Consider the following 25,531-nt stretch of genomic DNA (forward strand, 5'->3'; position numbering starts at 1 on the left):
CAATAAGCATTCAAGTTTATACAGCTTGGAGATGGAAAATATGCATAAAAATTATGATATGGTCAAAATACTCACTTGCCTAATAATTGTGCACACAGTGTATGTCTCTGCCTGCCACAGCCTGAGGGACTCACAATAACATCCCCATAAAAACACATCTGTATGATATTTAATGTATATAATATAAATGTATATAAATGTTTTTATAAAAATCAAAATCTGTATCAATATCCAACACGTTTAATAATTACTGTATTGTATGTATATTTTTATCATTTGTAAACTGCTTTGGCAATAACATGTTTTTGTTCATGCTAAGAGCTATTTTGAATTAGAATTTTGAATTTGACAGAGACAGAGATAGAGAGAGAAACAGAGAGAGAGAGGGAGACAAGGAGAGAGATAGAGACAGACACAGAGAGAGAGAGCTCGGTGAATCAATGCTCTGCTCAGCTCAGCAGTGAAATGAGGTTTAATTCACTTGAAATAGTGAAAAAACAGAAAATCAATATTCAAATTCAAATAAGCTTTATTGGCATGACAGATCAGAAACCTATATTGCCAAAGCGCTACAGAAAATTATAAACATTGACAGATAATTGATTAATGATTATATAATAATATGCTAAATCAAATGTAATGCAAAATCTAGACAATCAATATCTGGCATTCGATGTACAGTAGATAAATAAATCAGTGTATGGGAAACAGCGAAGATAGTAACTGAATCAGTATCACTGTTAAACAACTGACAAAACCAGAATAAAGCAGCATGAATTTCTCTCCACGGCCCAACAAGAATCACAACTATGAATCAATGAATTATGATTTGTCTTAAGTGTTAGAAGCAGGTTGAACTACTACTATCAGAAAATAGATCAATATGTTTCATAAGTTTAGATTGTATATGTTTACACAAGGAATAGTATAGAACATTATGACTTTATTGTTTATAAGAAATAAATATTTGTTAGTTTTCTGAAATGGAAATGGAGACAGGAGCTATTTCATCCCACCTATTTAGTTTTCTTTTGTTGTGACTCAGTGGATTGAATGTGAAAAATTTTTCTTTTCTCAGTTATTTAGAAATAAAATTATTAAATAGAGCTATTATATGTGTTAGAAAAGGGTTTGAATTGTTGTGTGTTGTGTGTCGTGAGTCTCATTGTGAGTATGACTGATATGGATGTGTATTGATGTATCTGTTGTTATTGAAGAATAGTAGACTCCAGGAAGAGGAGCCACTGTTACATGAGTGACAGATGAGGATCTAACTGAATAAATAATAAATAAATAAATCTGAAACAAACTGTGTGTGTGTGTGTGTGTCTGGGACTGACCAGTGTGACAGGTGCTGGTGGAGGTGGAGTTGGAGCAGGGACATGGAGCACAGGGTTCAGTTGGGGGGGTTCGGGTGTCGCGGAAGAAACCGGGTTTACACTCCTCACAGTTGGATCCCTGGGTGTTTCCCTCACAGTTCAGACACACTCCTGGAGGTCAGAGCAGAGGTCACATGTCAGAGGTCACACAGAGATCACATGATTAGACATATAACATGTTGATACAGCAGCACCAGGAAACATGTGACCAATGAAACCACTTTATATCCATGATGTCAGAGGAAGATTATTCTGAGTGTGGCAGATCGTCATTTCCTGTATCAACCTCTGAAACTCTGGATTTTTAGTATTATAACATTTATTTAATGAAGGAACCTTTAGTTTCTTTTAGCAGAGAATCTTCAGAACAATGCACGCACACACGCACACTCTTCTCCCAGCAATGGGAGGGGTGTGAAGTCAGAGGTTCTTCAACTACTTTTAAAGTGAGTAAAATAATCATCAACACCATGACTGAGTGATTTTATACCTCGAACTGCAGTGAATCAGTGACAGTGTAGCATGAACACCACAATTTAAAATTTGCTCTCGTTGAAAGGGGGTACCAGTCCTTAGGGAGGAGAACATTGAATTACTTAATTGATTAATGTGATCAATCTCATATCAGAAGCTGTGACTTCTCGATTCAATGGATGTCCAGTCTCTACTTCAAGAGAACAAAACAGGACAATAACTGGGTGTAAATGAATAAGTTTATTAACTAAACTACTATCTACAGTGTAAGTGCAACATGCATTTAACTTTACGTGGACCGTGTGACAAAGAAAGAAACTCTAATGTACCTAACTTTACTTGGACCATGTGAAAGAATAAAGAACGTGGACAAAACGATAAAATGCAAAATGGCTAAAAGCCGATGAGTTAGAGCCGGTGACTAAGAGCTGGGAGATAAGAGCTCTAACTAAGAGCTTAGAGCAATGAGTGAAATGATCACAACAGTCAGACCTTTCTGATCCGTCTGCTAGTCTCTGATTCTGGTCTCAACAGACTCCTCATCTCAGTCTGGGTCTGACTGAGGCTCAAATATGTGGCTGAGTCTCTCTGATGTTTCCTCCTCTAACCATCTTGATACTTTCAGCTCTTTCACCTGTCAATCTGGAGCAAGCAGGTGGTGGGCGGGGCTCAAGGCCTGATCCACATTCCTCAATCAGGAAGTAGGAAGAGATGAGCTTCAGACCCAGTTTAGTGTTTGAAAACATGTTAAACTACATATTAATCACAGAAGATGATTTTAGTTTAAATCATGTCTGGAGAGAGACTTTAATGAATAAATATATAAAAGAAATAATGGGAATGAAAATTCCATTGATAGCATCATCTAACAAATAATAAAAAAAAAAAACGGCTGCAGAATCAGAAATACTATTTCAATTGCTCTTCCACTAATGAATTAAAGATAATTAGTAAATGTAATTTAAGGTAAACACAAGAAACTTGTGCTACAGAAAATGGACCAGACTCAGTGAATAGCTCCCTAAGCTTAACATCCTAAATCCTATGATAAGTATTAATTTGGCTATACAGACTAATGAACAATGATAACTAACATGTCTTTGGGGTCATCAGGTGGGAACCTCCTTTCACCAGTGTTTCGTCTAGTTGGTCCCACGACACCTCCAGGAGGCTAGACAGTGATCACTGGCGTCCCAGAGTCACTCCCCTAATGCCAGCCATCACTGCTCCTCACACCACGACTATTTTCTCCTTTATCTTGCCTATGCTACCACAAACAACATCATCAACTCGGACAAAACACACTAGCAGATTCAGCTCCCCTAACCAGTTGGAGAAAGTGGCGGCCATTTTGACTGAGGGAGGTAGAGTCAAGGAGAGATGCCTTTTTGAGCTAAACTAAATTAATAGTAAATGAATCAATGACTGGTGTTCAATCTAGATTTTCTATTGTATGTATAAACTATAAATATATAAACAACAGAATATTACCTATAAATTAAGATATAGATTATGTAATTACATATGTTTTAGCCCCGAGTCTTGCCTGCAGGTCTCCCTCTCGGCTGTTTGAGACAGACTGTGTTGACTGAGGTGAAACTCTGAACTAATTACTGTCTGCAAACACTCTTTCTGAAACTCAGTGTTGGTGCGTTCGAGGACCCTGGGACATCTGAGATTCAGGAGCCACAGTAAGTTCCATCACATAAAGTTACCATAGTCTCTGCCTTGTTTAGTGATGATCTTGTCTGTTGTAATATTTTTAATATCTCTCCACTTTCATGAATAGTAATAATAAGTTATGAGTTATGTTTTGTTAGTAATTTTTTATTTTAAAAATGCCTATGGAAGAAAGTGTCTTTTTCCTCAGTTAAATCTTTATTCCAAGAAGAAATTATAGTCCAACAACAATCCTCTTAAAGGGGACATATTATGCTCCTTTTCGACAAGTTCAAATAAGTCTCAGACGTCCCCAAAACATGTCTTTGAAGTTTCTTGCTAAAAGATCCACTCCGATCCTATATTTCAGCATGCCTGTAAACCCCTCTGTTTCAGCCCTGTTCAGAACAGGTTGTTTCTGTGTCTGTAGCTTTAAATGCAAATGAGCTGTGCCTGACCACGCCCCTCTCCGGAAGGGGATGCGGCTTGGCCTCTGGCACCATGCTCTAATGTTTACTGTGACTGTGACCGGCGACCTGGCGTCGGAAGCGCTTTGGTTCAACCACACGACTTTTATCCAGAATATGACCCAGAGGGAGAGGCTGCTGAAGAAGTTCAAACTCTACAACTGCAGCAGAACGTTTCTGAATGGTTGGTAACCAATTTTGTGTATTTTGACTTTACATTTTCAGTTTGTTGATGTGTGCTGGCACATAGTTACTAACATGTAGCTAGGTAGCTAATGCTAACTGTTACTGTCTCGTCATTACTGGGAGCTCTTTTGGTAAATAAGCACTATTGTGAATTGTGTAATGTAGTTATCTGTCATGCCTCCTTAGATATACTTTTACAGTCTATGAAAATGTTTGTTGTATGTGGACTGCTACAGGTGTTCAATGTCAATACTAGTCAGATATTTTAATAGATGCTGACAAAGTAAATCATTTTGATTTTTATTAATTTTTCTCCATGTTTTGAGCAGAGATGCTCATCATAACATCTTCCTTTATGTAGTAAATTTATTTTGTGCATTACAATAAAAGCTGTAAATCAGCATAAACATGTCTGATAGCAACATTAATCTTTAGTCAAAGACTAAACTGTGCAGTTTTCTACACTACACTGTTGTCAAGCTCCACATTATATGCAATAAGTGACATGTTATAAATTACCTATGTTATATGCGCTTGATATGTAGCCAAGCTTACTTCTTACCCACCTTAGCTCCACTGTCTGTCAGTTTTTGAATTTCATAAGCTTTATATTCTGGTGAATGTTACCATTTTTCTCTATATTTTGGATAGGTGCTCCTGTGGAAACTGTGCAACCATGCCCACAGAAGCTGAGAATATCTGCTGCTAGGAGATACCACAGGTAGCATTCTCACTAGACAAACTAATCAGTAATTTGTTTCGATTACATTTATAATAAACCATAGCATTTACCATTTGTAATTCACTGTAGGTTACCAGACGGCTATGGGAGATCGAGGAAGATTTACCATGTATGGTAGGCCGTCCTGGGTTGGAGCCGCTCTGCCTCAATGTGTACTCCCTCCAGAATGCCTGCAACATGTACCGCGCTGACTACGGTACTTTACGGTTGAGAGGAATACACCAGTACATTTTGCTTCTTTGTAAAAACATAGTTTCAATGTAAATAAAAGATGTTAGGCAGTCTTGTTTTACTTCAGTGCACATAATTTTACAATGGTAATAACACACCACAAATGGAGTAACACACCCTCAAATAAATTAGTTTAGCTGCTCTTTGATTTGTAAAGTTTTTCTATCAGCAGATAGTGTGCATATAATATATGAATTCAGAGGAGTCATTTCTTTAGTAACGATCAAGCATTTATTTACATCAAATGAGGCACTTATAATCAGTGATAATAAAAAAGCTGTAGGATTCACTGGATCCATAAAAAAAATTGTGAGACACAACATAGATATGTTTGCAAGACTAAATGCCCTGTCCAGTTGTTTTAGTCGGTACAGGTATCTAGCCTATAGGAGCTTTATGGGCTGGTGCTGGGGCTTCCTTGGTCGCAGAATCTGGGTCGTCATTCCAGCCTGCCTGGTCCTACGCATCAGTGCCGAGTTTCCTGACGCCACAGGCCAGTACGTGGGTTTCAGACTGCCCCATGATAGAACCGGGACACATAGCTGGATATGACCTACTCCTTCTCAGGCCGCTCGAACTGTGCAGTGAGGTCCTCTGGGATGGGGATGGCCAAAGCAGCTTCTGTGTATGGTCCCAGGTCAAAAAAGACTTTTTCAAATATGAGGTCCACCACATTCCCTGTTTGATAAAACACAAAAGATTTTGTTTACATTTTTCACTTTTTTGTTTTTTTTTTACAAAACAATGACTGAAAGTCTGTTTCTAACTACCTCCTGACATTTTCTTTACTGTATTTTGTTGTTGGTGGAACTGTCATAACATTATACGTGCAATACTTAATACAATGTGTACAAAACATTTTTTGGTTGAAAAATAAAATAATATAACACTTATAGAATGTCGGCTCAGTCTTAACTGGTGTAGCTCTGCATTCTCCCTTCATGGCCTTTGGAAATTGGACCTTGAACAGTGGTTCACCTTCTTTTGTTTGGGCTTGTGGTTGGTCAGCATTTTCATTGTAGTACATGGCAGCCAGGTAGAGTCTGGAGGTACAGTAAAGAGAAAATCAAAGATGTTAATGTTGACAGAAACCTTAGCCTACACACTCTCACAAGTTCTAAGTAACCACAGCTTCATTTACCTGCACAGCATTCCAAGACTGATAAATGACTGTTAGGTTTATCAAAAGTAGATGCACTTCAGATGGCTACAGACCTGTACTTCTGATGTGAGGCTGAAGAGTCCTCAAGCATAACTGTGTGCCTACAGTCAGTCAGTCTGGCATGCAACATCCCTTGTTGCAGGAAGCTGTATGATGCACTTGATGTGCTGACCTGAACAGAGGAAACAGAGGTTACACCAACATCTCCTCAAATGTGTAGTTATGGCAACAGCCGCAAGCAGTGCAAAAATGATAACAACAAATGCACTCAATTGTGTGTAAACTGGGTTGTCAATAGCTTATAAATGCTGCAAATAGCTCACTATATGTGCAAAACGCAAGAAATGTGTATTACAGACTATCCCCTTTCACATATTCCCTGTAACTCTGCGCTTATCTAGATATTTCCCACAGGCACTGTATCTGTAAACATGATATAAACGTTAAAACAGCCATCATAAGGCATGACTCTCAATACTAACTTTCACAGCACTAACAAACAAGCCCAGACACCTATGCTAATCGCTGCAAAGCCTGTTTAGTCTGAATTTTACTGGCTTGACTTTACAGACAGCTAAAACGCCTTTCAAGTGTGATAAAGTTAGCAGGTTGGCTCTAATCAACGTCACACAGCGATACCAAGCAGCAGAATTGCATACAATCTGTACCCGGCTATACCCGGCTGTGTGGACGAGGCAAAACGTTAGCCACATTAGCTGCCATGCTAACAACACACGCAACAGGCTCTCGTGTACATACAGTAAAGCTACATAAAATGGTGAAACTTACAGCTCCCAAGTTTGAAGTTGGGTCTCGGACAGTCGGTGTTGATCCATGCTTTATCTTCAGAATGTAGCGAATCCCGCATTGTACTGTCACTCGTTGAGAAAGCAGTCCGACGTGAAATAGCCCGCTACAACTCCTAAAGTGTCCATCAAAAATAAAATAAAACAAATCCACTGGGTCTTCAGATCCTCGGACGTAGGGGGTAAAAAGACTTCTGTGTTGGTTTGTACAGTCAACAACCGAGCAACTAGCGTGCATCACTTGTACCTTCGACACAGTTTTACCGGAGCCGTGATGCAAGGGAATAAACGATAGCTGCTGCAAGGCGGACTCAGAAGGCGGAACACACACCTAGCTCGGGGAGTGTCACCCACCTGGGGGGAGGTGGCATCTCCCTTCATGACGACATCAAGGGAAAATCTCCAATTGGCCTGTGTGAGCACACATTTTCTGAAAGGTGGCGCAAGCAAAAGATGGAGAGGATGGACTTTTCTCATGTTTGGGGGGTTTGTAGACAGGCCGGGGACACATATTACTGATAGAAAACCACGGAAAAGTGCATTTTGCATAATACGTCCCCTTTAAACAAGGCAGTTAAAGTTTAATTGTTTAACTATTAAACAGAACAAAAAAGATATGCAGCACTCCCAATGGCAGAGAACCCTGAGGCTTCACAAATAACAAGGATTCCACGTGATCGACAAAATTCTTAACAATTGATTATCAATCATCGATTAATCATTCCCACCCCTAGTTGTAATTATTGTAAATATCGGTGCAGGTGTTTCCACCATGGTGCTGTTGGTGGTTGAGCCTGTGAGTGAGTCAAAGTTGCAACATCAAACTGTGATGAGAAACTACTCTGGGTGAATGAGGCTAAATTAAAGCCTATACTTACTATCCAAAATTGATGCAATACTCCCCCAACAACCCCACATTGTAGAGCAGGTTCACAGGTAAACATTAAATCTTTGGACTCTGTTCTTCAGTCTTTATTGTTCCAGTTGGATACAGTGAGTCAGAGCTGGGACAGTCTGCCTGTATCCTGTTGGATAATTTGCATTTGCACAGTGAGGAGAGGCCAGAGCACCTTCCTTCCTTCTCAAGCCTGTCACTGGAGGTTTTTGAGTCTTTAAGTGCTGGGGAGTGACATGTGATCCAGGACTCAGAGGAGCAGAAATCCACCTCACATCTCACCAGCCAGACTAGAGACTGGATCTGTTTTATTTTACAGTTTCCTTCTTACCAACTGAACATGACTCTTCAGTTGTTCCTCAGTAAATATTTACTTCAGACAAACAGAGGTTTGTGTACTGCCAGGGTCTTTAATTAAACACAGTGTGTAATTGTCAGGGTTTAGCACCAAGGTGTTAAACTGCACTTAATGAGCATTTCATTGGCAGACACTGAACCTCTAAGCTTCAGCTTTCTTATTCAAAGTCCATTTGAAAAGAGACGACATAATAAAACTAGAAAATTCCAGGGAAAGTTTGAGTCCCACGGGGGCTACTGCCGGGATGAGTACATGATTTATTTCCAGTGTTCAAAAGTCACCCTGATCATATTCTGGTTTTGAGAAATGTCTTGATATAAAAGACTCTGATATAAAACAATGTCACATCTCTCCATCATGTATTATGTGGGAAATATCTCATATTCTGTGTTGTTTTTTTTAATAAAACAAGAGGCAACATGTCTTCAAACTGGCATTTAAAGGGTTAAAATCCTGAAAACTAATAAACATTTGGTAGGTTTGAGCAGAACTGAAGTGGTTTAAGAGATGTATGCAAAAAAAAAGCAGAAAAAAATATTGATATATGATGATTTTATAGCATTTTCTTTGGGTGTCCTTTTTTGGACGCGAGGAACCCCAGAGGATACAAAATGTGTTACCAGTGTATAATAGACCTGTAACAGCAACTGACATTAGATTTTAAAAATATGTCAAAAAAGACACTTTCTTGCAGAAATCTATACCTTCAGCTGTAACACAGCCAAAATGATCAGCAAATCAAAAAAGAAAAGTGAAGAAAATGTCCAAAAAAGGACAGAGGGACCCCTGAGGGTTAATAAATCCCATGAATCGCTATTTAAATTACCACTATTAAGTTTTTTTCGGTGCTAAATTTAACGTTACTGGGGAGGAGAGCAACGCGACTAGAAGTGACAGCGAGAGAGGGCTAGTAGCTTCTCCTCTCCTCTGTCTCAGCGGAGACCGTCACAACTTCATTCACTCATTTAACAAAACAAAAAGAAAAGCAACAAAGGAAGCAGTAAATGGACTTACATATTTAAGACCTAACTAAATGTAATTTAAGACCTAACATGCGGCTAATGTAAAGCTAGCGGAGCTTGGAGAGTTGGTTATCTGGTTGCTAGGCACGCACACACGCACACAGGTCAGGAGCTGCCGTTGCCATGGCAATGTGAAAATCTGCCCAGAATTTGGCTTCTACATGGCTTAAAACAATTGCAAATTATGAGAAAACCGTTACTTCTTTTCAAAAACCGAAAACACCGTGACAGACACTGAAGCCAGAAGTTTCTTACAGTCTCTATTTTATTCAGATATTCCTTAAAATGAGTGAGTAAGCTCAGTGCGAAGACAGAGTGAGATTCTTTTGAAAAAAAAAGACGATTACATTAGGTGTCAATGAGAGTGAGACAGGTATTGCTGCCGGACTCGGCACCCCTGTTTAAATTTTGTGCAGACCCTGCCTGTCAAAGTTACATTTTATGAATCCTAACAACTATGTCTACATTTTGAGAAAGAATTATTTGTCTCCTTTTTACGGTTTGGCCGTGAGCTCGAGTTAAAAATAAAAATAAAGGTTATTTTTTACTGCTTCACGCACTCTAACTAACTGATGCAAAAACAGTTGTTGTGTTTTGGAGAGAGCAGAAGTTTTCCTCCGTTTTATAGTTTGAATCACATTTCTACGTGCAGGTATGAGAGAGTTGGGTGACTCAGAAAAAAGGTGAAATTTTGTAGAAAAAAGGTGAAATTTTGTGGGTTTTTAAAGAAAATTCAAATGCATTCCTAATGCATTATTATTCCCAGTATTTTGGGAATAACTTTGGGAAAAATTGGAATTTTAACACCAAAAGTCATAGCACCTCTTTCGGGATCAAGACGCACGTTTTGATGTATATATTACCGGGGTTTTCTCAAAGCTGCGGGACGAGTTATGCGCCAAAATTTGGCGGAAGAATAATAATAAGCCCAAAGGAATATTAATAGATGGGGATCTGCCCCGAAGCACTCCTCTCAGCTATTCTAGCTGTAGAGGAGTGCCTCGGAGCTGAGCACCCGTGGCACTAATAATTATACAGTGAGCGTCCATTGATAAGAGCAGACAGCCTGTAAATGATCAGAGTGATTACCGGACTGTGGGTGGCAGTAGCTGGTGTGGTTGTGACACTGGCAGGGTCGGCAGCCAGTACTGCTGAAGTGGAAGAACCCCGGATGGCACTCATCACACTTGGGTCCATACACTCCCGTCTTGCACACACAAATCCCTGAGCTGGAAGAGGCAGAAAAAAGACAAACTCAATACAACAGTTCAATAAAAGAGCGTTTTCATCTCATACCTGCCTGCTGTGCAGCCTCAGCCTCAAACAGGCAACATTTTTTTTCCTTGAAGCGTATCAGGTCCCTTTTAATGCAAGAGAGCGTCAGTGGAGCTGTGTGTGTTAGGAGCAGTCGTGAGATGACGTCCAGACTCTGGTGCTGATTTCACACTTGACTTCCTGCATGTTCTCCATCCCTCCATCTGCTTCTACAGCTCTGCTCCAGGTATGACGCATGTGGGAAGCACCTGCTCCAGTTCAGAGTCGTCCAGACCATTCGTACAGTGTCTTAGTATTAAAACACCTGGCCTCCACACCACCAGGTCTCATCACTCAAACTGTATATCCTTCCCTCATTCCTCATTTGAGGCATGCACACAGTGTAGGTGAGTGGTCATGTGATATGTGCTTCAGGTGTATTTATATGGACAGAGATTACTTCTGATGCAGAGTTAAAACTTTCAGATGGATGGAAAAAAGTATTAATGCGGACATTGTTTCTCCACTGACAAGTTTGTTGTAAATTTTTCCTTAGAAATAAGATAAAAAGATGTCTTATTCCTATTAAGGCATCGTCTGCCAGAGGCTTTACTGACCAGCCTTTTGCTGACAACTCCAGCCTTAACAGGACCCTCAAATCTGGTTTCCTGAACATTAAATCACTGTCCAGTAAAGCATTACTAATAAATGACTTGATTCTTGAGCATAAGCTGGATATGAGTGTCAGTCCAGTTTTAGTCTGGAAGCATTTGGCTGTTAATTTCAGTTTGTTATTCTACCTGACACAGAAACACACAGGCAGACAGACACAGACAGGTAGACAAAGAGGCAGGCAGACACACACACACACAGACACAGACAGAAGGCTGTTGATAAGTTAGAACTCACTGGACAGAACAACAGTAAATACAGCAGAATATTGAATTTCACCTGCTCAAATGGTGTTATAGATTCTCCTTTTACTTTCCTTCAGTTGTTAACTACTCCTGCACTCCTTTGTGCTACATAAACTGTTAAATTATCCAAACGTTCAGCTTCTTCAGGAGATGTATGCTATCCTTCAACATTTTAATACTATTTATAATTTTTTAAATAATAAGCATTTTGTGCAATTTTTTACAATGTAAGTGAATGGAGATGATGTTCAGCTCCTTCAAAACTTCAACATCTTTGAAATTCAATTACTTAAGCAGACTTCATTCAAACTCAAACTATTCACAAGATTATTTAGCATACTGATAGCTTCAATTAAAGTTTCTACTATTTAGGATGCTGTCTATCTTTCTGTCTCATTCAGCTCTCAGCATTCACATGCATTTTCAGCAGCAAATGCATTTTCTAGTTTTCTAACATTTTCTGTGAATGCTGAGGCATTCACACTATTGTTATTATTGTGAATGCTGCAGCATCTTTATTATTATTCTTTTTCTTCCGTGGCAGCTAACTACTCCTTCATACTTTGTGCTACAAAGACGGTTCATATATCAAAACGTTCAGCTCGTTCAGGGCTTTCCTGCTTGTGTTGAACTTTTTTCTATTTACACTTCTGCTTTTTTTTGCCATTCAAATGAATGGAGACGATGTTCAAATCCTTGAAAACTTCAGCCTCTTTGAGTTTCAAACTACATCAGCATACTTTCAGCTACAGACTTCATTCAAACTTTAAACTGTTCAACAGTTTTTGAATTATCACAGTTTCATGCTTTTTTCATTACATTTTTGTCTTTATAATGGGTGTGCATTGCATAGAATGTTCGAGGCTAGAGTGGATGACATCATCGCTAGGGTGGGAGAAGGTCTAAAATTTTTCTGAAAAAAATCTGTGTAACTTGTCCTTACGGCTACATATTTCAGTCTTCACAAATAATTCCTTCCTCATTAGTAGACAAATTTGCCCTGTTTCATTTAAGTATCTACCTTAGCACAGAGACTAACAGAAAATTGAAATGTTGAAATTTGAAATGTGACCCTCCAAGTGATGCGAGCACCCTCAAACTCTCCCATAGACTTCAATACAAATTCAGGACATTCAACAGCCAGACTCTCTCTCTTACACACACACACACACACACACACACACACACACACACACACACACACACACACACACACACACACACACACACACACACACACACACACACACACACACACAGAAACGGACACATAGCAAGGTAGACAGACAGACGGGCAGACAGTAATGTAGATAGACACACTTTGATTCAGGAAACATTTGGCTGTTAATTTAAGTTTGAATTATAACTGACTCCACAATACATGTCTAATTGGTGGATTACTTTTTGAGCTCATTGTGATTGGTCAATTACCTTTGGAGCTCATTCTGATAGTTGGATTACCTTTAACCAGTGTTTTCAAGGTGCTACCTTTTTCAAAGAGAAAGACAGGTGGGCAGCCAGACAGATGGACAGCATTGTCACCATGGCAACCTCTGAGTGAAGGGAAGGGATATACAGCTAGGACAAATTACCCGATTAAAGACTCCTCTGATATCGGTGGTGTTTATCAACCACTTTACTGACATTTCTATCAAAATCCTGCTACAGACTGCTCCTGTTGTCACTGGAAATATGTTTCAGTCCAGTTGTAATCAGGCAGCATTCAGCAGTTAATTTCAGTTTGTCATTCTTACACGCACGCACGCACGCACGCACGCACGCACGCACCACCACTATCACCATCACCACCCTTTACTCCCACTGTGTCTTATTCTTATTCACTTATCCATGGCGTGATTTTGACAGTGGATTTAAATTTAGTTTTTTGAGGAGGAACAATTTCCAGGGTGGATGATCATAACTGACTGAAGGCAAGTAACTGGTCATTTGTATCTGAAAGAAAGGGCTGTCACAAAAAGTTTTAAAAAGTGCAGACAAAGACTGAGCTGTGTGTTTACCAAGTGCACAGAACTGGACCTTTTGCTTTAGAGGTTTTGTGGTGACTTGGGAAAACTGAATTAAGCATGATACACATTTTCACAGGTAATTAGAAAAATTTGAAAAATAATTAGCAGTTTACCGATAATTACAGTAATTGTGCATTGCAGTCCTGGTTTACATTGTCCTGTCTCTGCTCTTCACCAGCAGATAGTTTCAGGGTTCAGTAAAATCTGCTTCCTGCTTTGGATCCTATGCCACATGCAGCATAAGGCCAGATGGACTACAGCCTGTAGGAAATCAAACCTCTGAACTGCAGCTAATCATTCAGTCATCTCTGAAAAACACTAACAGAGAGGGAAGAGGGAAAAGCTTCCAGATTTCACATCAGTCCTGTCACCATAACAAAAATCAGGACTGATGTTGGCTAAGTTTTCTGTACATTAACAAATATCTCATAATAATAAAGACTGAAAAATCACTCCATATCAGTCAGTCAGTAACCTGCAGGTCAATCTGTCATCTGAGTCTACTGAGCAGCTAAGACATGAGGCTGAAGTTTGGAGTCACAAGAGAGCCATAAAAAGAATAAATCTGGAAAAGAATAAAATCAGTGTGGAAATATAAAGAAAAAAAATGCTTTTCCCCTATTGCCTTTGCTATTCCATGAAGCTGTCCATCAACTGGCGGTGGGCCGGCTTCCCTGCCAAGGCTTAATGAACAAATTAGAAAAACGTTTATTTTCTAACCATTTTAGTCTGTGGATGCCACAAACACACACAGGCAGAATGTCCTGACCTGTCAAAGCTGAATTCATGTGTGCAGGAATCCACCCTCAGCCTGGGCAGGAAAGCCCGCCCAAAGCCAGTTGATTAACAGCTTGGCCCTTCAAGGAATAGAAGAAGCATAGGGAAAAAGCATTTTTCACATTATATTTCCACATTCAATTTACTAATTTATTCCTCTTTATATTTCCACATTATTTTCTCATTCGTTTACAGACTTATTGTTTTAACAGCACTCCTATGACTCCATACACCCCAGGTTCACGCTGCAGCAGCGGAGGGGAAACAGAGGGATGTAAACGAGGCGAATGAGATGGTGAAACCATTCAGTAATCTGAGTGTTAATTCGTCCCCTCTCGACTAGGGAGAAGGTTTGTTATTGTTTTGCCCGGTGCTGTGCGTCAAGTAGGTCAGTGTTTCATGGGCGATGAAGCTTAACCCCATTTTGCAGCTGCCGTGGCAACAGTATTGGATCAGAGCCGTGGTAGAAACGCTCTCAGGGAAGTGATTGCCAGTTTAATTATTGAGAGGTGAAATAAACCCGGTACTACACTAAGCAGGTTTGGTTGCATAGCTGACAAATCTTGACAGGGTCTGTTCAGCAGCCAAGCAGCAGGACTTCTGATCTCTCCTCTGCTGGCCCTGAGTCATGGCAGAGTATGCTGGGCTCCACACAAGTGTGGACATGTCCAAGTATTTATGACAGTAAATGTGCAAGGAAGAGAGATAAAATCTATGGTTTCTCAATATGAGTTTTTTAAGTGTGAAGAAAGAGGAAGAACAACACATATAACAAGGTGGAAACAGGTCATGTGACACTGATAAAGATATCAGTTGGTGGTCAACAAATAGATCCAGTGTAATTGGAACATCTCTATTGTGGTATGTGCCTTAACCATTAGGCTACCGCATGTCCCCACAAATCAATTTATATACATAATCAATACATATGGTCAATGCAAAATGTTCTGGCTCTTGCAGCGTTTCAGAGCCTTTTAATTTGGTGAAGGGTTAAATTTGTCTACTTCTGACGTTTTAGGTTATTTCGTGCATGCTTTTAGTTTGAAGGTTCAAACAGGAAATAGAAAGAGAAAAGGGCGAGTCACAGGAAGTGAAAGTTCACTACATTTGCTATTTCTCCTGTCATTTTACTACATTATTGTTGTCGATTTGAGGTCCTTAACGTCTTCTGTGAGCACAACTCGTAAGTTTGTTCATTTATGTAGTGCTTATGACTTGTGAGGAATGTTAGATAATTTATGAAAAAACGTTTATTTAGTGTTAGCTTCATGGCGCTAGCATAGCATGCTAACATGCGCGGGTATCTAGCAGGCATCTGTAGGTAGTGTTGACTAAGCTTATTAGCTCTTATTTGCTACCTGTATATTTGTGTTTATTCTTTTTTATTAATAAGAAAGGCAAGTCTAATTGTGATTTATGCTTTTTTACAGTTTTTACTCTGTCTATCTGTGGGCCTGTGAATAAAATCCTAAAATGACGTTCACGTGTCTGCAGTGGATGAGTTCGCTATCTGCATAGCTGCGCCGGGGAAGCAGCAAGGGCAGAATACAAAATGACTATAAAGAATACAATGTGCAAATATGAAGCTTAGGAGTTGTTGATAGCAGGCTTGGGCAATGTCCAAAATGTAATATCTCGATACAGTCCAGCACAAATATCACAATATACAATATTATCGTGGGTAGTTTAAATAGACATAATTCTATTTTATTTTTTAATATTTTTATGTGTTTTTTTTCAAGTAAAACGATAGAAAACATACTTTCTCTGTCTCATATACTTCCTACTGCAACCTCTCAGCTGTTCTCAGACCTCTCACAGCCAATCAGCATCGGCCCAAAAGTGCCCATCCCTCCTTCTTTGGTCTAATTGGTCATGGCAGACGCCCGTCTTCAAGCTAAAATGATTGACAGAGACACTAACCAATTGCAGGGCTTACTCCAACTGAAAGAATTCTCGTTTTTTCGCTCGGAGACCTCCATTGTGTAGTCAGATAGCTAACAAACACAATCACACTCGCTGACACAGCCGCTGATGCAGCAGGAAGGAGAGAAATTAATGAAATGCGGAGAGAAGTGCTGCAAATAAAGTCGCTAAATAGTCTGCAGTATGATATTCATGATTAAATACTTTGATGAAAAAACCCTTTTGATGTGTGATCTGTGGATCCTTACGGACTAAAGGAATATAAATTATAGCCGCAAGCGGCAATTCAAGAATTCTAACTGTTTTACACTGACAGCAGCCGAATTTTAGCTTCCTAATTCTTTGGTTGACCTATTTGCTATAATAACCTGAAGATATCTACTAAGTGTTATGATGATCAGATAGACGGTAATGACTTATGGCCAATATTAGCTAAGACCCGCCCTTGGCAAAGACATTTTGGTTGATGTCCATGTTTTTCGACTTATCTTGCACAATTGTAGTAGAAATGTGCCTCTCAGTCACACAAGACTGTATACCAAATTAGGTATTGATGAAATAAAAATTCAAAAAGTTCTATTCATTTTACTCTTTTTAATGTTATGCTAATTAGCTGAAAATCCATAATGGTAATCACTATTATCACAGAGCCTTTTTGTAGAGAATATTAAGCTGTAGGTGTGAGGTAAATTTGACGATGATTGGACCCTCCTTAACAATTTTGACTCTTAACTATAGTGCCACCATATAGTCAAATGGGATAATATTTTTGGGATAATATTTTTTGTGAAGCAATAATACACCATTTGGAGTTATGATACCAATTTTTGTGTATCTGGCTTGCTCCAGCTCACTGAAAATTGAGAAAAGACTTAAGATGGCAAATATTGATGAATATATGTATGTGTGTACCAATTTTGGTGAAAATCTGTTCACTAGATTTTGAGGTAAGTATTGTAGGTATTTATGGAACCCCTAGAGAGCAGGCTCAAAATGCTTCGGTTGGCTTACTCCCTGTCAAATTTCAAGTCAATCAGACGAATGGTGTGAGGGGCGTGGCCCTATGAAAAATACTTTTTTGAGCCTTAATTACACTGCAACCATGAGGTCAATTACGCTCATACTTCTTGGGCCAGTAGCGCACATCATTTCCAGTTATTTGGCCAAGTTTCATGTTTCTCACTCAGTCCAGCTTACAGTAATTTGAGTCATGGCAGAAGACAATTAATAATAATAATTATAGTCGCAAGTGGCAATTCGCGGGTTCTAAACGTTTTGCGCTCAACCAAGACAAGCAGACAATTTTAGCTCATTAATGCTTTGGCAGACCTACTACCCATAACAACCTCAAGATATCTACCAAGTTTTATGATGATCGGACAAATGGTAAATGAGTTATGGCCAATATTAGCTAAGCCCCGCCCTTTGCAAAGACATTTCAGTCAATGGCGGCAATGTTTTTGTACCGATCTCACTCATTTGTAATAGAAATGTGCCTCTCAGTTACCCAAGAGTGTATACCAAATTTGGTATTGATAAAGTAAAAATTTAGAAAGTTCTATTCATTTTACTGTTTTTAATGTTATGCTAATCTGCTCAAAATCCATATTGGTGGTGGCTATTATCACATAGGCTTCTTGCAGAGAATATTGACCTGTAGCCGAGAAGTAAATTTGAAGATCATGGGACTCTGTGTGGCGGATGCAGCCTTTCAAATTTTTTACAATTTTGACTTTCAGGGTTAGAACCCTAATGGAGGAATGGACAGATAATAAGACTACATCTCCTCAAAGGTAGGGGGCCACCACCGCTTCACTGGTTTTGCTGGTACACGATGCTGCTGATCCTGCAGTGCACATGACAATCAGCTCACTGTTTCCACTTGATCAGGCAGCAGCACATTTTCAATCAAATGCTTCAGTGGCGGTGAGTGTTTGTTTTAAAGCCGTAAAACGAGTCCTGCACACATGAAAACATTTTAACACAAAACAACTGAAGATTCAATGATTCAAACTTTTTCAGTACATGTTCTCTATGGTTTGACTGAAGTTTATTATCATGACATTAACGTGAAGAATAAAACACTTTGTATCACTGTTCTGTAAATAAAATCATATCAAACAGCCACTGCAACTGATTCAGAGTGGCATATGATGCAGAGGCAGAAAAATCTGCATCCAGAATCAATATTTCATTAGACTGAGGCGCCTTTCATATTGCTGTAGCGGACTTACCTGGCCTGGCATCAGTCACAAGCCATTAAAGAAGTTCATTGTAAGGACATGCAGAGTTATGGACCCAAAACTGACACTTTGTTACTCTTCCCACAATCAAACTATGAAACAGCTCCAGAGGATCAACAAATGGACACCAGGCAACTGGAGAACATAGGCAAAATCTCCAGTTTGTAACAAAGGGACTGTCTATTGATATTAAATTGTTTCACACCAAAAGGAGTGATTATCACTAAGGTGTGAATCCTGGCCTCTCTGTGCCATGCACATGAACACACACAAACACACACAGACACACACACACACAGACACACACACACAGCTCCCTTCCTCTGTCCCTCTCTAGATATGAGTCATAAACCATCCCACATTCCAATTCTGAGAAGTGACCAGTAGAACACTCTTCACAGACACAGATCTAATGACGAAATATACAATTTAATATATGTTCTGTAACTAATGGGATGTTTCTATGTAACAGTTCAATCCCAAACTTCTATCCTATACAATGTTTGAACTGTAACATGTACCTTTAAGACAATGTCTTTGATCATTAGTGCCACGGGTGCTCAGCTCCGAGGCACTCCTCTACAGCTAGAATAGCTGAGAGGTGCCTCGGGGCGGAGCCAATATTCCTCAGACTTATTAGTGCCACGGGTGCTCAGCTCTGAGGCACTCCTCTACAGCTAGAATAGCTGAGAGGAGTGCCTCGGGCGGAGCTTATTATTATTCTTCCACCAAATTTTGGCAGGTAACTCGTCCCGCAGCTTTGAGAAAACCCCGGTAATATATACATCAAAATGTGCGTCTTGATCCCGAAAGAGGTGCTATGACTTTTGGTGTTAAAATTCCAATTTTTCCCAAAGTTATTCCCAAAATACTGGGAATAAATAATGCATTAGGAATGCATTGGAATTTTCTTTAGAAACCCACAAAATTTTACCTTTTTTCTACATAATTTCACCTTTTTTCTGAGTCACCCAGCTCTCTCATACCTTGGAAAACTTCTGCTCTCTCCAAAACACAACAACTGTTTTTACATGTAAACTTTTCAAACTATGAGCACTCAAAGGAGGAGTGGAAATCACTTTTTCTTCAAAGTTAGAGTGACAGCGTCAGTTGGCTAGGGTGCGTGAAGCAGTAAAAAATAACCTTTATTTTTATTTTTAACTCGAGCTCACGGCCAAACCGTAAAAAGGAGACAAATAATTCTTTCTCAAAATGTAGACATAGTTGTTAGGATTCATAAAATGTAACTTTGACAGGCAGGGTCTGCACAAAATTTAAACGGGGGTGCCGAGTCCGGCAGCAATACCTGTCTCACTCTCATTGATACCTAATGTAATCGTCTTTTTCTTTCAAAAGAATCTCACTCTGTCTTCGCACTGAGCTTACTCACTCATTTTAAGAAGTAACGGTTTTCTCATAATTTGCAATTGTTTGAAGCCATGTAGAAGCCAAATTCTGGGCAGATTTTCACATTGCCATGGCAACGGCAGCTCCTGACCTGACCTCTGACAGCCAAGGGCTGCGTGATGTCATCGCTACAGTGACACGGAGAAGATTTTTTACCCTAACCCTATCCCGGCAGTAGCCCCTGTGGCACTCAAAATTTCCCTGGAATTTTCTAGTTTCATTTAATGTTTAATGGTCATGGTGGAAGACGGATCTGCGAGTTTATAGGTAAACTCTAGAATTAAAGTATTCAAAAGCTCTGTGGGAAATTACTCTCTTCTTTAAGTTGAAACAAAGGAGAAGACGAGTAACGCCCCTGAAACATGAGCCAGTAACTTTTAATTATTATCAAGTTTTCCTTTTTGAAGATTTTGGACAATTTAGAGCCATCTGGTCAATGCCAGTCTCCTCTAAATTTATCTAGCCAAAGTGAAGTGCATGAGAGTTTATTTCGCATCAGCCTGCAAGAGACGCCAGCAGATAACACATCTGCCCACAACCGCCTGCAGAGAAGCCTACCAGAAATTCGGGGTGCCCAAGACAGAAAGTCTCCTGGCAAACTCCATCAGAGCTGAACCGCTGAGACACCAGCAGAATCTGTCACTGTGATAACGGGACACAGCCTCCAGGAGAATCCACCTCCAGGGTTAGCATGGCAACCACAGCCACCTGGGTTCCAGCTGAGGGTCTCCAGCTACAACTCACAGTAGGTCGGTCTTACCTTTTGTTCATGACTGGGTTGTTGTCGAAACATAACAATACTGAATCATCAAATCTCATTCGTAAATGTAGTGATCATTAGCTGTATAGCCATAGTGTATAGCCATAACATATTCTCTCCTACCATTGCCAACTCATCACACAGCTCATTTCATTATTATTTTCGTCTTTATGATTATTACATGTTGCATTTACACTGTAGTGAGTAGTTTAGATAATAAACTTATTCATTTACATCCAGTTGTAGTCCTGTTGTGTTCCTTTAATGTAGAGACTGGAGATACGTTGAATTGAGAAGTCATGGCTTCTGATATGAGATTGATAACTTTAATCAATGAAATAATTCATTGTTGTCCTCCCAGAGGTCTGATGCCCCCTTTCAACGAGAGCAAATTCTAAATTATGGCGTTAACGCTACATTGTATACAGTGAAAAGAAATATCGCACAGACGATGCCCAGTGGAGCAAACACAGCAGTTATAACTGATATTGGATACTGTGTATCCAAGCTACATCACATGATCTTTGGAGTGACAGGAGAAAAAATCATTAACACTGAATAACGATGCAATTAGAGAAGTCAGCTCATTAACCTGAAGGAAGTTCATCAGGGATGGTCATGGGACAGGTGTGAGACAGTTTTGGGACGGCTGATCTTATATGTTTAAAATTTTCCTTGTGACTTATTATGTACCTGCAATGCAATAGCACTGAAGACCAAGACAATATACTGTATATATCAATGCGTGCAGCTTGATCGGGAATGAGTAACCATGGTGACTTAAATGGTGATAAAAGGTGAAAAAATTCCCATAAACAAAGAATGGGGAGACGTCTTCAAAACAACAAACTTTGGAGCTCTACTGCTGTGTCATACTTCAACATAGAAAAATGGTTGTTATGTTAAACGGGTCACAAGACTTTAGAGTTTATGTTTTGTGTCATTTTGAGTCCGTTTCAGATTTTATAGTGGATGTGCATTGCACAGAATGTTCAGGCCACATATTTCAGTCTTCACACATCATGGCTTCCTTGATAGTAGAGAAATTTGTCTTACTTCATAGAATGTGTCTATGTTAGCACAAAGACTTACAGAATTTGAACTTTAACCTCAAGCGATGGGAGTACCCTCCGTCTCTCCAATTGACTACAATACAAATTCAAAACTTGGCCAAATAACTGGAAAAGATGTGCGCTACAGGCCCAAGAAGTATGAGCGCAATCGGCTCTGTAATCAATGATTAAATGTAAAATTTTGGAAAGACCACGCCCCTCACACCATTTGTCTAATGGACTTGAAATTTTTACACACGTCTAGCTCAATTTGCTCTACAAAACAGCCAATTGAACTACAAAGTCCATCTGGATAGATTTTTTGCTAATTTGCATAATTTGAAAAACAGTAAAATGAATAGAACTTTATGAATTTTGAGATAAGAAACACCAAATTTGGTATACTATATATATTTGATCAGTCGAAAAAACATGGCCGCTATCAACAAAAATATCTTCACAAAAGGCGGGGCTTAGCTAATATTGGCCACTACTAATTAAATATTGGTCCGATCATCATAAAAAGTGGTCAATATCTTCGGGACGGGACAGGGAGTAGGCCTACCAAAGCATTTTGAGCCTGACCTCTAAGGGGCGCCATAAATACAGAAATACGTCGCTCAAAATATGGTGAACAGATTTTCACCAAAATTAGGACGCATGTTCTGGAGTAAAAAAGAAAATCTTCAGTGCCATATTGATTGATGAAAGTGGGCGTGCCATGTTAAACCTTTGCTCAATTTGCAGAGAGGTGGAACAAGCCAGACAAACGGTAAACGGTAACGTTAAATTGGTATCATAACTCCAAATGGTGTGTGAATGTTTAACAAAAAATTTGATCCCATTCGGCCATATGGTGGTGCTATAATTTACAGTCAAAATTGTGAAAAATTTGAAATGCTGCCCCTGCCACAACAAGGGTAAAATCATGTTCAAATTTACCTCACACCTACAGCTTAATATTCTCTATAAAAACGCTCTGTGATAATAGTGACTACCATTATGGATTTTGAGCTTATAAGCATAACATTAAAAACAGTAAAATGAATAGAACTTAGAATTTTTACTTTATCAATACCATTTGGTATACCATACAATTTGGTATACTGTCTTAGAAATACAGTAAAATGAATAAAACTTTATGAATTTTGAGATTAGAAACACCAAATTTGGTAGACCGCCTTGAGAGATGAATATACAAATTTACAAATTATGATTACAATTACAAATGAGCAAGATCGGTCAAAATGCACTCTCATGCCAAAAATACGTACCTCAAAATCTGGTGAACAAATTTTCACCAAAGTTAAGACATGTTCTGGACTATTAAAGAAAATCTGAAGTGCCATCTTGATTGATGAAAGTGGGCGGGGCCTTTTCATCAATATGTGCCATGTTAAAAAAGATCTTGCTTAGCTAATATTGGCCATAACTCATTAACCATTTATCCAATCATCATAAAACTTGTTGGATATCTTCAGGTTGATATGGCAAGTAGGTCAACCAAAGCATTAGGTAGCTAAAATTCGTCTGTTTCTCTCGGTGGAGCGCAAAGCAGTTAGAACCCGCAAATTACAGCTTGTGGCTATAATCAATTATTGATCCTATCACCCTATAACACTTTTTACCCCTTTCTCCCCATTTTCAAGTGTAACACAGTAACACCTTTACAAAAGTGATTTATTTCTCCTGATGTCTTTTCATTAATAGTAGTGACACCGTTCACGTGTTGATGTGCTGACGTCAGTGTGGTGTCTCATCTCCATTCATTTTTCTGTTACTATTAGAGTTAATTGCTACTATGTCTGAATACAGTTAATGTTGAACTACCTGCTGTTACATTTAAACTTACACTAGTTCTACTCCATAACACATACCCCTCCAACCCACCCCCACCCCACACCCACACCCCCCACACCCACACCCCCACACACGCTACTAACGCAGTACCTGGGGAGAAATAGACAAAGCTGATTCTTATTGGCTACTTAGACTCATTACCAATTAATTGGTTGATTTCATTGCTTTTCTCACCATAAAACTGATATATCTGGTAACCTAAAGATGTTCTTTCATTTTATAGTTTTATCAAATATTATCATCATCCTCCTCCTTGAACCATCACCTTACCGTGGTGGAGGAGTTTGAAAGCCCTAATGACCCTAGGAGCTATGTTGTCGGGGGCATTTTGCCCGTGGTAGGGTCTCCCAAGGCAGATTGGTCCCAGGTGAAGGGCCAGACGAAGAACGGTTCAGAAGATCCTAATGATGAGAAATATCAAGAACCCGAGTACCCGGCTCGGAGGGACAGCGGGGCCCCGCCCTGGAGCCAGGCCTGGGGTTGGGGCCCGTGGGCGAGCGTCTGGTGGCCGGGCCTTGGCCCATGGGGCCCGGCTGGGCCCAGCCCGAACCGGCTACATGGTTCCGCTCCCAGTGGGCTCACACCTGCAGGAAGAGTCGCGGAATCAGGAAGAGGTTGAGCGATACCGGCTAGATATAGTCGGCCTCACCTCGACACATAGCGTCGGCTCCGGAACCCAAGTCCTTGAGAGGGGCTGGTCTCTCCTCTTTGCTGGAGTTGCTCCGGGTGAGAGGCGGAGGGCCGGGGTGGGCTTTTTGGTGTCCCCCAGGCTCTCTGCCTATATGTTGGAGTTTACCCCAGTGGACGAAAGGGTTACGTCCCTGCGCCTCCAGGTCGGGGATCGGGTTCTGACTGTTGTCGGCGCTTATGCGCCGAACAGCAGTTCAGACTACCCGCCTTTTTTGGAGTCCTCAGGACGGGTGCTGGAAAGTGCCCCGAAAGGGGACTCCATTGTCCTATTGGGAGACTTCAACGCTCACGTGGGCAATGACAGCATGACCTGGAAGGGTGTGGTGGGGAGGAACGGCCTGCCCCATCTGAACCTGAGCGGCGTTCAGTTATTGGACTTCTGTGCTAGTCACAGCTTGGCCATAACTAACACCATGTTCAAACATAAGGATGTCCACAGGTGCACTTGGCACCAGGACACCCTAGGTCGCCGGTCTATGATCGACTTTGTAGTCGTATCATCAGACCTGCGGCCGCATGTTTTGGACACTCGGGTGAAGAGAGGAGCAGAGTTGTCAACCGACCACCACCTGGTGATGAGTTGGATCAGATGGCGGGGGAAGACGCCGCGCAGACCTGGCAGGCCCAAATGGGTTGTGAGGGTCTGCTGGGAAAACCTGGCGGAAGAACCCGTCAAGATGATTTTCAACGCACACCTCCGGCAGAGTTTCGATCACGTCCCGAGGGCAGTGGGGGACATTGAGTCCGAATGGGCCTTGTTCCGCTCTGCTATTGTTGAGGCGGCTGTTGCAAGCTGCGGCCGCAAGGTAGCTGGGGCCAGTCGTGGCGGTAACCCCCGTACCCGCTGGTGGACACCAGGGGTGGGGGAAGCCGTCAGGCTGAAGAAGGAGGCCTACAGGGCATGTTTGGCCTGTGGGTCTCCGGACTCAGCTGACTGGTACCGGCGGGCCAAGCGGAGTGCAGCCGTGGCAGTTGCTGAGGCAAAAACTCGGGCGTGGAAGGAGTTCGGTGAGACAATGGAGGAAGACTATCGATCGGCTCCAAAAAGGTTCTGGCAAACCGTCCGGCGCCTCAGGGGAGGAAGGCGGCAACTCGCTCACACTGTTTACAGTGGGGGCGGGGAGCTGCTGACGTCAACTGAGGATATAGTCGGACGGTGGAAGGAATACTTTGATGAGCTTCTCAATCCCACCAACACGTATTCCGTGGAGGAAACAGAGCCAAGAGACCTGGGGAT

General features: G+C 40.6%; 1 protein-coding gene across 3 annotated transcripts in view; it reads right to left on the minus strand.

The window, feature by feature from the left end:
• megf9 (multiple EGF like domains 9) overlaps nucleotides 1-25,531 on the minus strand; it is a 60,607-nt gene that overhangs the window by 18,751 nt on the left and 16,325 nt on the right. For all 3 annotated transcript variants that reach the window (XM_022746683.1, XM_022746690.1, XM_022746675.1), the window contains 2 exons: nucleotides 10,471-10,610; nucleotides 1,341-1,490 (listed from right to left, as the gene is read on the minus strand). In XM_022746683.1, coding sequence (XP_022602404.1) covers nucleotides 1,341-1,490; nucleotides 10,471-10,610 — 290 coding nt within the window. The remainder of the gene's footprint in view (nucleotides 1-1,340; nucleotides 1,491-10,470; nucleotides 10,611-25,531) is intronic.

This window comes from Seriola dumerili, unplaced genomic scaffold (genome assembly GCF_002260705.1).
Source record: "Seriola dumerili isolate Sdu_G_001 unplaced genomic scaffold, Sdu_1.0 BDQW01000008.1, whole genome shotgun sequence".
NCBI classification, from domain to species: domain Eukaryota; kingdom Metazoa; phylum Chordata; class Actinopteri; order Carangiformes; family Carangidae; genus Seriola; species Seriola dumerili.